The following is a 15413-nucleotide window of genomic DNA, read 5'->3' on the forward strand; positions in this document are numbered from 1 at the left end:
ATGGTCCTTACTCCCAGAAATCCGCCTGCCTCTGCCTCCATGGTGCTGGGATTAAAGGTGGGAGATCTGCATTTTGCTTGTTACTGTGCTATATCCAAGAAGTGACTCAGATTTTTAGAATGTTAGTTACGTCTTTGGAGTAATGTTCACAGCAAAGAACGCGTTATTCGGCTAAAACTAAAGAAATGTAGACAGCTAGGGGCTCAAGTTCTAGCCATTTGTGATACTTTTTTATCCTTATGTTGCCGTAGGACCACGTGGCCTAATGGATAAGGCGTCTGACTTCGGATCAGAAGATTGAGGGTTCGAATCCCTTCGTGGTTGGCTTTTTTTCCCCCACCTCCCGCTCTACCCTTTACAACTAGCTTTATACCTTTTATCTTTCCAGCGGCAGCCACGTTTCCCTAAGAAGTCTCGAGTGCGGCGGGTCCGCAAGTTTGGAAATAAACCGTAGGTAGTCCAGACAATCTGTGTGGCGGCCGCCGAGCTGGCGCGCACTGTGGGGTGTGATGGTCTTAACTGGCGGGATGGGAGGTTACAAGCCTGCATCATGTGGTCCCTGAAGTGTGTATTGGGGTTGCAGTGGGCACGTGTGTGCAGCTCTATGAGCCTTGAGAATTTTATTTTTCAAGTCCATTTAAAGGTCGCCCCACTGGAAAGGAAGATTTCTCGCACTTCAAAGGAGCTGCATCACCTAATTCATCAGGTGGATGTGCGGAGCCTGAGAACGCAAAACATCTGAGAAGTCAGAGATCTTCTGAAAAGGACATCGATCTGAACAGATGAGTTCGCATAAAGGAAACGGACACATTATTAGAACAATATGGTGAGTCAAATTACATTCAAGTTCATTATGAATAGTCTTAGGTGATTAAATAAATTGGATTATTTGTCCCCGCCGCTCCACCCCCCAGCCGCCACCCTGAGATAGGGACCTTGTAGGCATACTGCTCTCCACACTCTTTATAGAGCCAAGGATGACCCTGAATTCTTGATTTTTCTCCCTTCACCTCTTGTTTACAGGAGCATACATCAATCATCTAGAATCCCTTCCCCCAAACCTAAACAAACAAATAAACAAAACAAAACAAAAAAAAAAAAAAAGAAAAGAAAAAGAAAGAAAAGAAACTGTTCCGAACACATAGGGCAATGTGGTAGAGGCATTTTCTTATTTTTTCTTTAATATGTTTTTAATTAAAATAGAATTATATTGTTTTCCCCATTTTTCTCCCTTCAGTTCCCCTCAGCTACCCTCTTTTGAATCTCTCCCATGTTCCCACCTCCACACTCAAGCTGATATCATCTTTTTCTTATTATTGTTACATATATATTCTTTGACCATTATTGTTACCTATGTGGGTACGTATATGTGTATGTAACCTGCTGAGTCCATTTTTTGTTGGTGTGTATATAGTTTCAAGACTGACCACTCTGTGAATAATTAATGAGGGCTTATCCCTGGGAGAGGCTAATTCTCCTCCCAGCAGTCATTAGTTAGTTGCCCATAGTTCTTTGTCTACGGGTGAGACCCTCAAACTTTCCTTTCTTTCCATGTTCATGTTCATTGATGTTGCCAATTGTTCTAGTCTGGTCTTTGCAGCCATTTCTAGGAGAGACTGTTTCGTAGCAGACTTCCCGGGATTCTGGCTCTCACTATCATTCCAACCCCTCTTCAGTGACGTTTCCTGAGCCATAGAAACAGGAGCTGTAGATATAGGTGTATCAGTTAGGGCTGGGCTCCCCATGATCTGTTGCTATCAAATTTGTCATCTTAAGCCTTTCCTACCAACACTGGGGCCCCCAGAGTTTGTACCACTGACACCAGAACCTTGGCTTTTGCTATGGCTTCTTTAAATACAACATTTAAATTCTCTAAATGCTACTAGAACTCACCTTGGCTGAACAAAAGATGGAGTCAGTTAGGTGCATGCAAACCAGTCCTGTCTATCACTGTGAGGTTTGTTCCACTCCTGGGAAATGGATGCTTGTCCACTGTGGCCTGTCCTCATGGTCCTCACTCTGCAGCCCCCAGCATATGCCTCAGCTGCTCAGCTCTCTTCTGCAGTATGGGTGGCAGCTCCAGCTCCTCCAGACACTCTCCTTAAGGTTTGACCTAAGACTGTTGAAGATACTCTGCTACCATGAAACACTAAACACTTTCAGACTCTCAGCATCCAATACTACCACTACTTAGTATCACTATCATTAGTAAGAGAAAAACACTTAATACATGCAATGTGGCTAAACAAATGCTGAAAACAATAAAACCATGATTTTTAAAGTTTCTAAAATCTCAGTTTTCTTTTTTAGGCAGTCTCACAGTAGCCCAGGTTATCCTTGAACTTATTATGTAGCACAGACTGGTCTCAGCAATACTCCCTTTTTAGCTTCCCAATTTTTGGGATTACAGACACGCACCATGAAAGCAACATTTGTTATTTTCATTTCCGGGTTTGCGTCCCAACTTTTTTTCTATGAAGATTTTTCAGATTAAGATGAACCTTTTTAAAATACTTTTTTTGTTAGGGCTGGAGAGATGCCCCAACAAAAGAGAACTGATTGCTTTTCCAGAGGTCCTGGGTTCAGTTACCAAGCCCCACATGCAATCCCAACCTCCGCATGGTGCTCACAGCTTTCCATAATTGTGGTTCCATGGGATCCCATGCCCTCATCTCAGTGTGCAAATGTACATGCACACAAAACACCCATGTATGCAACATAAAGAAATACATTTTTCAAAAACAAGTTTGTTAAAAGATTTCAACAATGTTGGTGACCAGGGAGATGGTTCAGCCACTTTAAAGGTGCTTGTCAAGATGGAAGGAGAGAGCTGGCCCCAGAGTTATCCTCTGACAGCCACACGGGTTCTATAGCATGTGCTTGCCCCCCACCCCCAATGATACACACACACACACACACACACACACACAAAATGATTTAAAAAATTGAAACATAAGAATTATTCAACAACATGACTAAAGTGACCTATTTCACAGCACATTTATTTTTCAAACTGAGGATTCATCAGCGTTGTTGTGAACTGTATTCACAATGGGTCCCCAGCATTGCTTGGCTAGTGCGCTCTAATGTGCCCCACTTTCTCACCTCCTGACTTCCTATTTCTGCTTTCTCACGTCAGCCCTGACAGTTTTTACTACAGTTATGGAGGATCTTCCCCTGTTCCTGCAAGAGGCTTTCTAACAATGCTCTGGGATCTTAATCAGCGAGTAAGCCTGCATCCAGGGACTTCAGTTTTATGGAAGTTGGATATGCCGATGCATCGGAGCGTCTGGTGTCGTCTGGATGATCTATCCTTTCCCAGTCAGCAACTCAACTGACACATAGGCAGCACAGTCTAAGTTTGGATTTTAACTTAGTTCTCTTGTGCCGTTGAGTAGCAGAACATGAGAGATGTTGTTGTTATTGTCCCCCCGCCCTCTCTCTCTCTCTCTCTCTCTCTCTCTCTCTCTCTCTCTCTCTCTCTCTCTCTCTCACACACACACACACACACACACACACACACACACACACTTTTGTTTTGAGATGGGTTCTCACTATGTGGCTCAGGCTCTTGACTGGTTGGCTCTTCTATCTCAACCTCCTCCATACTGGGATTATAAATGTCATCAGCACATCGGGCCTGGGATTTTCTTTAAAGGATCCAGGAGGCATGGTTTCACATTAGCCTTTATCTCATGATGTGCCACCACAACTGTTCCCATCGTGTCTCTCCAAACTATTGATTTCCTTCATCAATGGCCGTTCTATTATCACACACAGCTTTCAGTACCAGCATATTTCTAGTGTGTATCCCTCCATGGTCAGCTCTACCACTCAGCTTGGAGGAAAGTCTCAATAATCACATAGTTATGCCACATTCATTTTCTAATTACTAACCAGGTGGTAGATAATTTAACCTAAAGAAAAAAATCACATTATCATCTCTTCCTCAGATATGCATTGTTTTCTTGTGTTGACAATTGCACATTGGAGTTCCTAGAAAGATGACTGTGAGAATTAAAATAGAGATATTAATCCACATTGATTATTGGATTACTGGGGGTGTGACTCAGCGCCCACAGCATCTGCCTATCATGACACCCAACATTTCAAAAAAAAATTTACTAGGACATTGGTGAATTGTCAACATCTAGGCTTGGCATTCCCATTGAGATGAATATTCTGAATTTGATGCTCATTCTGAATGAAGATTAGAACATATAGCAAGTTAGAGAGTTGGCTTCACTAGTGAGAAAGACTGGGCTGCAGGACAAAGACAAAGGAATACCAGCCAACTCCCCAGACATCCCTGGAACTGATGGGGTCTCAGTTAAAACCTTGTGGCCAAGTCTTCTTGGGACAAATTTGGCCTGAGGCAGTTCCTAAAGATAACTTCCAACCACAAGCCATCAGGTGACAACTTTCCAAACATCTGCGAGGATAAATACTGTCTCCGAGGAGGTTCATAATCTGGATGTCACTTGTACTGGGAGCAGGAAGAGGGAGATTTAAATATAAGCATTGATTAGGAATGAACCAGAGATCTTGAATGCTTCAGAAAACATTTTATTGGAAATAATATGTCTAGTTCTGAAGTTGAGGAGTCCCAGTTTGGGGTGGGAGAATCCTATCCTTCAGATGATGAAAGGCACCACCACTCAGAAGCACTAGCTGAACCACAAAGATAAAATAGGAAGGAACACTTGTAGAATCAGAGATAAATTCAGGGTCCTGGCAGGAAAGAGATGACTTCTCCTGTGTGAATCAGTCTGCTCCTATTCTCCCTCAGATCAGCCACAGAAGGGCCCATGGGGATGGTGTAAGAGGTAAAGACAGAATCAGAAAGACACGGGAACATACAACACATTTGTATCAGGAGACAACAGTTTTAGGAGGAGGAACCTAGATTGTCACACCATCCTCCATTACTATTTCTGCACCTTCAGGCTGGAAAGAGGAGTCAGAATGGCCAAGGAGATTCTTCCTTTAAATACAATGTCCAACCAAGCCATTCTCATATCCTTTGATGAATTTGAGTGGTTCAAAATAGTTATGTTGTTGTTGATGGATTTTTGGGAGTTCTTTGAGACAAGGTCTCTTGTAGGTCAGGCTGGCCTGGAATTCATGTTCTTACCGTCTGAGTGCTGACATTCAGGTGAGAGCTGATGCACCCAGCTTAAAAAAAAAAAAATCTGTAACTGGGGTCTCTGGATTTAGCTTTCTCCTTTTCTTTTGTTCTTTGACTCATATATCTTACAAGGAAAAATGTCTGCCTTTTTCAAACCTAAACCCAATTTGTGTAGGGGAGGGATTTAGTCAATTCAGGGGTGACTTGGGCAGGTGGCATCCATTTAAGCAAAGAGTGTGGTGAGAAGATGGATGTTTTTCAGAACAGGTCTGGCAGGGAGAAGCAGGATGGGCTGTGAAGACCGGCCTTCCTACTTGGTTCTGAATTGCTTCAGGTACGCCAGGATGTCAGCCTTGATAGTGCTGACCGGAGCTTGGTGGAACCAGCGCATGACAGGGACCCCATCGGGTCCCACCAGGAACTTTTCAAAGTTCCAGCGGATGTCATGGACCTTCACCGGCTCCCAGGAGATATGTTTGTGTGTGATGACAATCTCAGAGGGGTGAGGACAGGAGCGCTACAGCAGAGAAAAGAAAACACAGTGTTTCTGTCCCCGGATGATCCTGGGCATCGTCACTCACCGGTGATCCCCTCCCTGTGAGACCCAGATATCTTAGCCTCCTGTAGTTCCTGCAAAACCCACATATTCTCCTAATCACCATCCTGCCAATCACCAAGAATGTTGCTGATACCGTAGTCCAAGTGTACTCCCTCAGTCTACCTCCCGATCACAATTACATGGGTTAAGGTGTATTGCCTTTCAAACTTTAGTTTCTTCTAGTTGTTTGTTTGTTTTATGGGACGAGTCTTGTGGAGCCCATGCTGGCCTCAAACTTAACATGTATCTGAAGATGACCTTGAATTCCTGATCCTCATGACTCTACCTCCCAAGTGCTGGGATGACAGATAGATACCACCGTGCAGGCTCATTTTCCTTTTCTGCAAAGTGAACGACTTGGACTAGCATATTCTCTCTAAGGTCTAGGGTTCTACAGACCAGTGGAATTTCAAAAAAATACCTCTGGGGGATAACTTTGAGCTACTAACACTTTATCAATGAAGAAAAAAAAGATAAAACCATATTTTGTCTCTTAATTTTAAAAAGACCACCATAAGAATAACTTGCATGTGGCCCATGACCTTCAAATAAAGGACAATTTTAAAAATTAGATGGATGGAATTTATGAAGCCCCCCTCACACTGTTCTGTTTCATCAGTACAGGGAGAGCCACAGTTGTCCAGCTCTGAGTTCTGTATGTTGTTACTAAGTAGCCTACCCTATAGGTGGCAGGCATTCATCAAAAAACACCTTGGGTGGATGAGAGAATGAATGCCAATGAGCACTGGGCTGAGTAAAAGCTGCCATTGCACACAGCTGTCGATTCCTCCCCAAACCAGAGTCCTGCAGATGCTAAAGACTAGCTCACGTCTCCAAGCTATGCAGGAGATTTCATCCAGAAAGATCAACCCCTTTGCAGGAATGATCCCTTGGGTCTGTTTCTCCCATAACCAACCAATGGAAATTTTAAGCCCCAAGTGATGCTAGGAAGATTGGGGGAAAGGAGTTACACATACTCAAGCAATTCACTCACCTTCAAGAAGGTGAAGATTTTCTGTTCCTTTTCACCATTTACATCCCCCTTTGCAAAAAGCTGGAAATTAGGTACGTATCCTTTTCCTGGACGAACGTACCTGCAACAAGTCAAAAGTTGGGACATGAAGGTAAACGTTACAGCAGGACAGTAGAGATGCAGACAGAGGAAGGGCAGGAAGAGGCAGGGATTTGGTAGGGTGGTGGTGGTGGCATGCAGAAGTCAAAGGCCTGTTTTGTATGTTGGTCTCTGATTGCCTTTATACTTCTAGATTCCTGTCTGTCTCTGCTCACTTCACTGCTTCTCTCTTAGGAGGTCTCTGATTTCTCCACTATCCATCTGGGTCTCAGTCAGGAGTGAAGAGAAGCCCTACGGACCTCGTCAGATTCTCATCAACTAAAATCTGCTTGTAGGTGCCTCTCAGCCTATGAATCACCACCCTCCCAGGTGGTTCCGAGGGCCTGAAGGGCCTCTGAGACAGGAAAGGTGACAAGGCCTCTAAGGGGCTTCAGGCAGGTACTTACTTGAGGCCAGGAAGAATCTCTATATTTTCTCCTGGCTCTTGCTTTCCAAACTGGTTGCAGGGAAAGCCCAACACAACCAAGCCGGCTGGCTTCAACTCCTCCTGGAGTGCATTCAGTTCTGTGGTTAGAAAAAGGACAACACGGTGACCCGACCCGGAGACCCCACATCCAGGAAGGATCCCTCAGCTATGTTTCCACTAAAACCAACATATGGACTTTTATATAGCCCAGGCTGATCGAAGGAATACCCCATGGGCTGGTCATTTTACAGACAAGGAAACAGAAGGAGAAAAACCATCTGTAGATCAGAAAGGCTGAATGTCATGACTTAAGTTAGATGTGCATTCTGAGCCTCCTTTTTATGGTACATTTCTCATACTCACAGTCACACGCAGTCCTTTTACAAATAAGGATTCCTAGGTTCCATTTCCAATTCCATTCCTCTGAGATGGAGCCCACCCATGTTCGTTATTTAAAACCCTGACACTATTTAAACAAAGCCATCTAGGAATACCACAGCTCATCATCTAGCCCTCCTTGTTGGCTGACTGATAGAATGGACCATTCTTTTTTTAAAGGAACAGGCATAGATGAGAATCGAGGCTCTCTCCTGGCTACAGGCTAATAGGAGCTGAGAGCTTCAAGCTGAACTTCCTGATACCTAGCAACCGTCCTGGGGAAGTCAAAGATGAATTCTACCTTTAAAAAAAGTCCTCAGAGTTGAACCAAGGCACAAACTTCAATGCTCCTGCCATGGAGTGTTCCAATTGCCCTGCTCTTTGTCAACCCTTTCTGGGTTCTATGCCTTTAGTCCCCTGACAAATACATGTCTGTCACACTAGGTTCAGCTTGGCCAATTAGCATCTCCCAGAGCCCCTTTCTAAAGTTGGACATTGCCCCCCCATTTCCACTCACTTTCCTTCCCCCCCCCCCCCCCCCCCCGTCTTATCTTTACCAGGCAATCCCTGTCTCCAGGAAAGAGACACGAAATTAGGAAGCTTGCCTTCCGTCCTTTAGCAGCTCTTCCCAGGATTACTTATCTGTTACATGCTAAGTGGAAATTAAATAAGCAGATTTCTTTTTTCTCTTTGAGATTCGGTCACCCTATTAGCCCAGGCTGGCCTCAGACTCATGGCCTTCCTTCCTCAGCCTTTGGAGTATAGGAGTCATAGCTATGCATCACCATGCCAGGATATAATTCATTCATAAGGTCTCTATAAATGGATAAGATGAATTTTTGTTCAATTAAAAAAGCACGAGGGGCTGGACTGACTTCAAATGTACTGTACTGAGTTAGAAGTCATCAAATAGTGTTGACGCTATTGACGATGGGGGCTTCAGAAGAAAGAACGTCTTTCACAGACACCATAGTATTCTCAGAGGGGCAAAAGGAAAGAGCCTTTCACTCTAAGACTTTCCGTTCCTTTGACTTTTGATCCTTATGAATACACGACTTCTGCAAGGCACACTGCATGCACACCATAACAATTCACAAGAGGCCTTATTAGTTCAAGCAGCCAGCAGCCTCCTCCAGCAGGCTCTGCTCTGCTCATATGCTACACCAGGTGTAAAGCCCCAGCGCCTCTCATGGGCATTGTAGATTCCCTAGAAAAGTCTGAAAAACATGGATCTTCTCTCCTGTATTTGCCAAGGACACTTCTGGAATTTTCTGAGAAGTACCAAATTCATTAATACATATTGATCCCAGTGGCAATCTCAAAGCAGATACCAGGCCTACCCAAGGAAAGGGCTAGCAGTTTTGTTTTCTTCTGTAAAGAGCCGAATGGCATTTCGGCTTTGCAGATCGTATGCTGTCCATCCCTTGTATCCACATAACTACTGACCTCTGCCTTAGGAGCCATAGGTAAGGATAGGCTGTGCTCCAATAAAGCTTTAAAAAATAAACTGGCTAGGTTTGACGTGTGGGCCATTGTTTGCCGATTTAAGACATCAGAGAATGAAGTAAATTACTATGGCACATAGACGTGGAATAGAATTCCCAATGTAATTTAGAGTATAGTCAGCTGAAAAAATTTCATCATGAAGTCATATAGCTCTGAGTTCTTACCAGGGTACTGAATTGTCAGACCACAATAGGTAGCCACGTTGACAAAGAGGACGTGCTTGCCTGCATACTGCTTGAACTGAATGCGGTCCTTCCCGTTAAGAGCAAGAGCCTCGTAGTCATAGATGGTGCCTTTCACATCTTTGTAGCAATTCATCTGGAAGAATTTTTGAGGGCTTTGTTATGAGTGACAATACCCCATGTCTGTTCGATCATTCAAAGCGCACGCGAACAACAACGAAGGTGTTAACCAGGATTCTGAAAACAAGCAGGAACTGTGTAAGAGGTGAGAAAACTGACGAGTGGGGCTGGATGTGAAATCTATTGCTTTTGTGGAGAAAGGAGTGGCAGGCGGCTTACCTGTCACTCTTCTCTTGTCCTGACATGGCAGGAGACCAGGCTATGTGTGGATGAATCTGACTGGAGGGAACCGAGAGCAAATGGCATCAAAGAGAAAAGGACCCTGACTTTTGTGAAAATGAGGCTGAGAACAGCTGTGGATTAAATGCACACTGCCTGGTTGCTCTCCAAGTAGGCCAGATTTCATTGTTTGAATGTTTCAAGATAGTCTAGTTACTTCTCTTTTTCTAGGTCTTCTGGCTTCTCACTCTACTCATGAACATGGTAGAATGGAAAGATCTCTAGTCTGGAATAAGATCTACCATTCAGAGTGTCTGTGAATCTGGGCAGCTCTCGTCCCTGGGCCTCCGAGCTCCTCTCCCCTAAAGTAAAACAGAACACAGAGGTTCCCAGGTAACGGGATTTCTCTTTCTATCACTCTCTCACTCATATGGCTGTCTTATATGCCAACACCGTGAAAACAAACTATGGGTATGTACCAAGAAAGGCTATGGAGAGCCCTAAAGCCTATCTCAGATTGAGAAAAACAGCCTGTCACATCTGAAGATGCTGGAGCAGATTTCCAGACATCAGAAATAAGTTCTACATGAAATTCTCATTGCACATCCTCACTTTAAATTTTTCTATAAGGCAAATCTTAGGTTCTCTTTCTGTCTCTGCCTTGGCTCAGTCCCTGCAATGAGGAGGTGGATGAATAGATGCTCACCAGCACAACCAGATCCACTCACTGTGCTGGGGAGGCAGCTATAAATTGCTCATGGAATACAAGGAGTAGAAAAAGAAAGCTACATGCCACCATCGACCGAGAAAGCCCTGCTGACTGGCTAGAAAAAAAAAAATCAAATGGGCTTTCCTTATCAGACAATGAAGACCAGCTTAGACAAGGGTCAACCAGACTTCCTGGAAATGCAGTGCTGGGAAGGATGTGGTCAGCACCATCCGCTCCCAGCCAGAGAAGGAATACTGCAAAACAAACCCCAATATTTCCAGTCCTATACCATGGATGATCCCATCACTAGCACCTGAGGTTGTAGGTCCTACTCTGAGGGGCAAGGCACTTTCTCTGTGTAAGCTTTTGAGCCTTTCTTTAAACACACACGAACACGCACACACACTCATGCATCAGCAATACTCAGGTATATATACAGAACATATAAAAAGCATTCATTCTCGCCGGGCGGTGGTGGCGCACGCCTTTAATCCCAGCACTCGGGAGGCAGAGCCAGGCGGATCTCTGTGAGTTCGAGGCCAGCCTGGGCTACCAAGTGAGTCCCAGGAAAGGCGCAAAGCTACACAGAGAAACCCTGTCTCAAAAAACCAAAAAAAAAAAAAAAAAAAAAAAAAAAAAAAAAAAAAAAAAAAAAAAAAAAAGCATTCATTCTCACCTTCCTGATGCCTACTTCCAAGCCATACTATTTTGGGGAGGCAGGCAGGGAGCTACAGCCATGAAAATCACGTTGAGTACTACAGTGCAGTATCTTAGACTCTGTACTTGAAGACTCATTTTAGTCCATCTTATCTATCTGGGCGAGAGAGAGTTTGAGGCAGGGTCTGATTTTATCTAGACCAGGTTGGCCTTCAAACCCATGGCAATTCTCTAGCTTCAGCTCCTTGAGTGCTAAGTTCAGGCATGAGCCACCATGCCTAGCCATTTCAGTTTATATTTTCTTCTTTATTTATTTAATGCATATGTATGCGTGCCTGAGTGTGTATATATATACATTGTGTATACGGAGTGTGTATATATGTACATTGTGGATACGTAGGAACGTGCAGAGGTGAGAAGAAGTAGTTAAAGGTAGTTGCACGCTACCACGGAGGTGCTGGGAGCTGAACCCTGGTCCTCTCTAAGAGCAGTAAGCACTCTTAACTGCTGAGCCATCTCACCAGCCCCTCCACTTCAGTCTTGATGTTGATTGTTCTGCTCTTCCAAATGTTTTTGAGTCTGAATGTTAGATCTCCACGCCTCCAGACCAGCTTTTATTAAACTCGAGTCTCCACATATAATAAGGCAGCTCTGGGTGCACAAAAACCACATCTACCCAGCAACTTTTTCTTGTCAGATTCAAAGAGAGATAAAAATCTTCCCAGAGCTGCCTTTTATAGAACAAATTATGTGCATCCCCGTAATTTTTTGTCTCTCACCCAAGCTGCGACCATGTTCAGTCCTGGTGAGCTCTCCACGGATCTTACTCACCTTCATCTTCTCCGGCCTGGGGGTTGTCTGCACGTAGCTGGCCAGAAGAAGTGGGACAAGATAGAAGACTCTTAACTGCATAGTCATGACTAGTATTGTAGATCGCTGGTCTGGGAATCTGAGGGCTTTGTATCTCCCCAGTTTTTTGACACCTTGACAAAGACCAGCCCACACCTGTTGAGACCAATCAAAGGGCAGTAAGTATTGCTGTCCAGCAAACCTAGAACTTTTAAGTCATATCCTTGCCTACACACGCCCCCATGAGCGTTAGAATTCACTAGTGTGGTGAGGAGCTGGAACACATATAAATCCTGGCAGGAATATCAAAATGTTGTGGCAACCCCATATAGATCCTGGAAGCCTTAGCTGCTTTTCCTGAGTGGATGTGAATGTTGAGATAAAGACAGACTTCTTGCCAAACAGTTGGCGTGGATGTTCTAAATACCATTTCTAGGGCTTGAGATCTATGGCTCAGTGGTATGCTGTATACTTAGTATGCTTAAAGCTCTGAGTTCAATGCATAAAAATGCAACAACAAACACAACCAGTCAAGTACTTTACCTAACATTGTTATTTTAGCTTTTTTTTTTTAAAGAAACATTTATTTATTGCACTGCTATAATACAAAGAGTTGGGCAGTAACAGAAACACTGGCTATTGTTTTAACTTTTAAAAAACTAAAGAATAGAAGTTAGAGAAATGACTCAGTGTTAACAGTATTTGCTGGTCTTGCAAGGGACTTGAGTTTGGTTCCCATCACTCATATCTAATGGCTCAACACTACCAGTAACTCCAGCTTTAGGGTATCTCAAGCCTTCTTCTAGCCTCTGAGGGTGCCCACATACACATTCTCAGATGTACAGACAGACACATACATAAGTAAAATACAATCTTAACAAATAAACTTAAAAAAAAAACCCTAAAAGATAGCCCCACCTTTGATCTGCTCAAGAGAATTTGGTGGTAGGAAGTGGGGCAGGAATCGAAAATAAACCACAGCACATTGATATGCTCATTCTAGAAATGCTCTCAAGGACTTATAAATCAGTAATTTTTAGATGATCTGATCAAGAGAGAAATGGGCAGAACCCAGGAAACCCAGTGGTATCTGTGGTAGGATGCAATGTTCTCTCTCAACAATAATCAAAGAGTTATGAATAAGAAGAGATACATCCATGTTTATCAGATTGGCACAAGTTAAAAGTGTTGGTGGGACCCAGCCTGGGCACAGCCTGGCATTTGGTGCTCCTGCACACCGGATGGGTGAGGGGGAAACAAGAAAACTCTCAACGTTTTAGGTGGCTCCATTGAATGCAGTGCTTTGATTTTTGAACTTACTCATTTGGGGGTTTGTTTTTGAATTTATCATATAAAGTAATGGGTTTCTGGGTCATACTTTCAGGCATACATTGTTTTTCTTGGTGCTCCTCCCCACTCCCTGTCCCCTGCCTCTGTCAGCCACTTTCTGCTCTCAATAGTCCCCATTCCACTTTCATGATGTTTGTGCTCTATTACACACCTTTAATCTCTCCCCATTTCCTAAGGCCCCTCTTTCCCCTTTCATGACCTATATTAACCCTCTATACACACACACACACACACACGCACGCACGCACGCACGCACGCACGCACGCATGCACGCACGCATATAATAGAAGAGAAAACCTAGGATCCATTGGAGAGAAAGAATCTGGTATTGTCTTTCCGAATCTGAGTTACTCTGCTTAACATAGTAATTTCTAGTTCCCTTCATTTTCCTGTCACAATTTTATTTTTCTTTATGGTTGAATAAAGTTCCATTATGTGTATGTACCACATTTTATTTACCTATGTGTCTGTTATTGGACATCTAGAGGCTGGACCTATTTCCTAGCAATAAACATGGATGAGTGAGTAGCTCTGTAGTAGGGGTTAGTTCTTTAGGGATATTTCCAGGGACAGATAGGGGGGTCACATTGTGGGTCTGGTTTTGGATTTCAAGAAACCTCCATAATGAGGGTTTTTGTTTGTTTGTTTTTTGAGACAGGGTTTTTCAGTGTAGCTTTGGAGCCTGTCCTGGAACTCGCTCTGTAGCCCAGGCTGGCCTTGAACTCACAGATATCCACTTGCCTCTGCCTCCTGAGTGCTGGGATTAAAGGCGTGCGCCACCACCGCCCGGCCATACTGAGTTTCATAGTGACCGCACTAGTTTACAGTCTTTACGATGGGCAAATAAAAGGTGTCCTCTCTGTCCATGTCTTTACTAGCATTTGCTGATTTTAGCCCTTTTGATTTAGATCAGATGGAATCTCAGTAGTTTCCATTTGTATTTCTCTAATGCCTAAGTATATTGAACATTTTCACTTATTATTTTAGTTTTGAGAGAGGATCTTGTGTAGCTCAGGCTGAATTAAATGCCTATGTAGCCAAGGATGACCTTGAACTCTTCCTGTTCCCAATTATAAAATTCTGGGATTATAGGAGTGTACCACCACACTTAGCAATGAATACTCTTTAAAAAAATACCTTTGCCAGGCAGTGATGGCGCACGCCTTTAATCCCAGCACTCGGGAGGCAGAGGCAGGTGGACCTCTGCGAGTTCGAGGCCAGCCTGGGCTAGAGAGTGAGTTCCAGGAAAGGCGCAAAGCTACACAAAGAAACCCTGTCTTGGGGGAAAAAAAAAAACTTTAAAAATTACATTTCATGTAGTGTGTGTGTGTGTGTGTGTGTGTGTGTGTGTGTGTAAATTAGGGGATTACCTGAAAGAAGTTTGAGATGATGAGTCATTGAATATATTGGCCCACTTATAAAAAAAAATGTTGCCAGATGGGCTGGAGAGATGGCTCAGAGGTTAAGAGCATCGGCTGATCTTCCAGAGGTCCTGAGTTCAATTCCCAGCAACCACATGGTGGCTCACAACCATTTGTAATTTGATCTGGTGCCCTCTGCATATATGATAAATAAATCTTTTTTTAAAAAAAAATTGCCAGAATCTTTATAATGGAAAAAAATGCAAGGGTTTATAAAGCCACCGCTTTTCTTCTGTTTGAAACTATACCAAATCATACTATTATGCTGTTATTAATTTGTGATACATTGCTACACAAAAAATACGGTTTTAATTTTGTTTAAAAAAAAAAAAAGACTTGTGACCTAGGATGTGATCTCTTTTGGAGGGGGTTTCATGAGCTTCTGTTTTTGGTGACACTATTCCCACTATTACTGCGTCAAGATCTGTCAGGTACTTTATTTCCCTTAGTATTCATTTTATGAAATTGAGAGCCTCTATGTTTAATCCATATATACTCAACATTGTTGTGGCTTCTTGATGAATCCTTCGCTTTATTAACATGTAATATTACTATCTTCATCTCTTCTTACTAACAGCAGTTTGAAGGTTACCTGATGCCAGAACACCTTGCTTTCAGCTTCCATTCCTTCAGTAGATTGTACAGCATCCTTCCAGTCGGCCTGTGAGTGTCTTTATCAGCAAGACTTGCTTCTTAGAAACAGGAATTAGATTTAGGTTTGTTGTTGTTTTGAGACAGAGTTTCACCATGTAGCTTTG

At 43.3% G+C, this 15413-nt stretch overlaps 1 protein-coding gene and 1 non-coding gene across 2 annotated transcripts; one reads left to right on the top strand and one right to left on the bottom strand.

Annotated features, from left to right (window-relative positions):
• Nucleotides 1–251: 251 nt before the first annotated feature.
• On the top strand, nt 252–324 carry Trnar-ucg (transfer RNA arginine (anticodon UCG)). The gene has a single exon. It is a non-coding gene; the product is annotated as a tRNA-Arg (tRNA).
• Nucleotides 325–4545: 4221 nt separating this feature from the next.
• LOC102913115 (epididymal secretory glutathione peroxidase) lies at nt 4546–12142 on the bottom strand. The gene is made up of 5 exons (XM_006988891.4): nt 11867–12142; nt 9313–9466; nt 7245–7362; nt 6721–6820; nt 4546–5645 (listed from the first exon to the last, which is right to left on the bottom strand). Exons 1-5 carry the CDS (start codon nt 11951–11953, stop codon nt 5439–5441), a joined length of 666 nt encoding a protein of 221 aa, XP_006988953.1. The 5' UTR covers nt 11954–12142; the 3' UTR covers nt 4546–5438.
• Between the last annotated feature and the right edge of the window lie 3271 nt (nt 12143–15413).

The sequence above is a fragment of the Peromyscus maniculatus genome, chromosome 5 (assembly GCF_049852395.1).
Source record: "Peromyscus maniculatus bairdii isolate BWxNUB_F1_BW_parent chromosome 5, HU_Pman_BW_mat_3.1, whole genome shotgun sequence".
NCBI classification, from domain to species: Eukaryota; Metazoa; Chordata; class Mammalia; order Rodentia; family Cricetidae; genus Peromyscus; species Peromyscus maniculatus.

Excerpts from the sequence above, each read along its gene's own strand:
- LOC102913115 (XM_006988891.4), bottom strand. The coding sequence starts at position 11,953 with ATGACTATGCAGTTAAGAGTCTTCTATCTTGTCCCACTTCTTCTGGCC. Across the intron at positions 6,821-7,244 it reads GAGATTCTTCCTGGCCTCAA|GTACGTTCGTCCAGGAAAAG; the intron begins GTAAGTACCTGC and ends GACTTGTTGCAG. Across the intron at positions 5,646-6,720 it reads AAATCTTCACCTTCTTGAAG|CGCTCCTGTCCTCACCCCTC; the intron begins GTGAGTGAATTG and ends TCTCTGCTGTAG.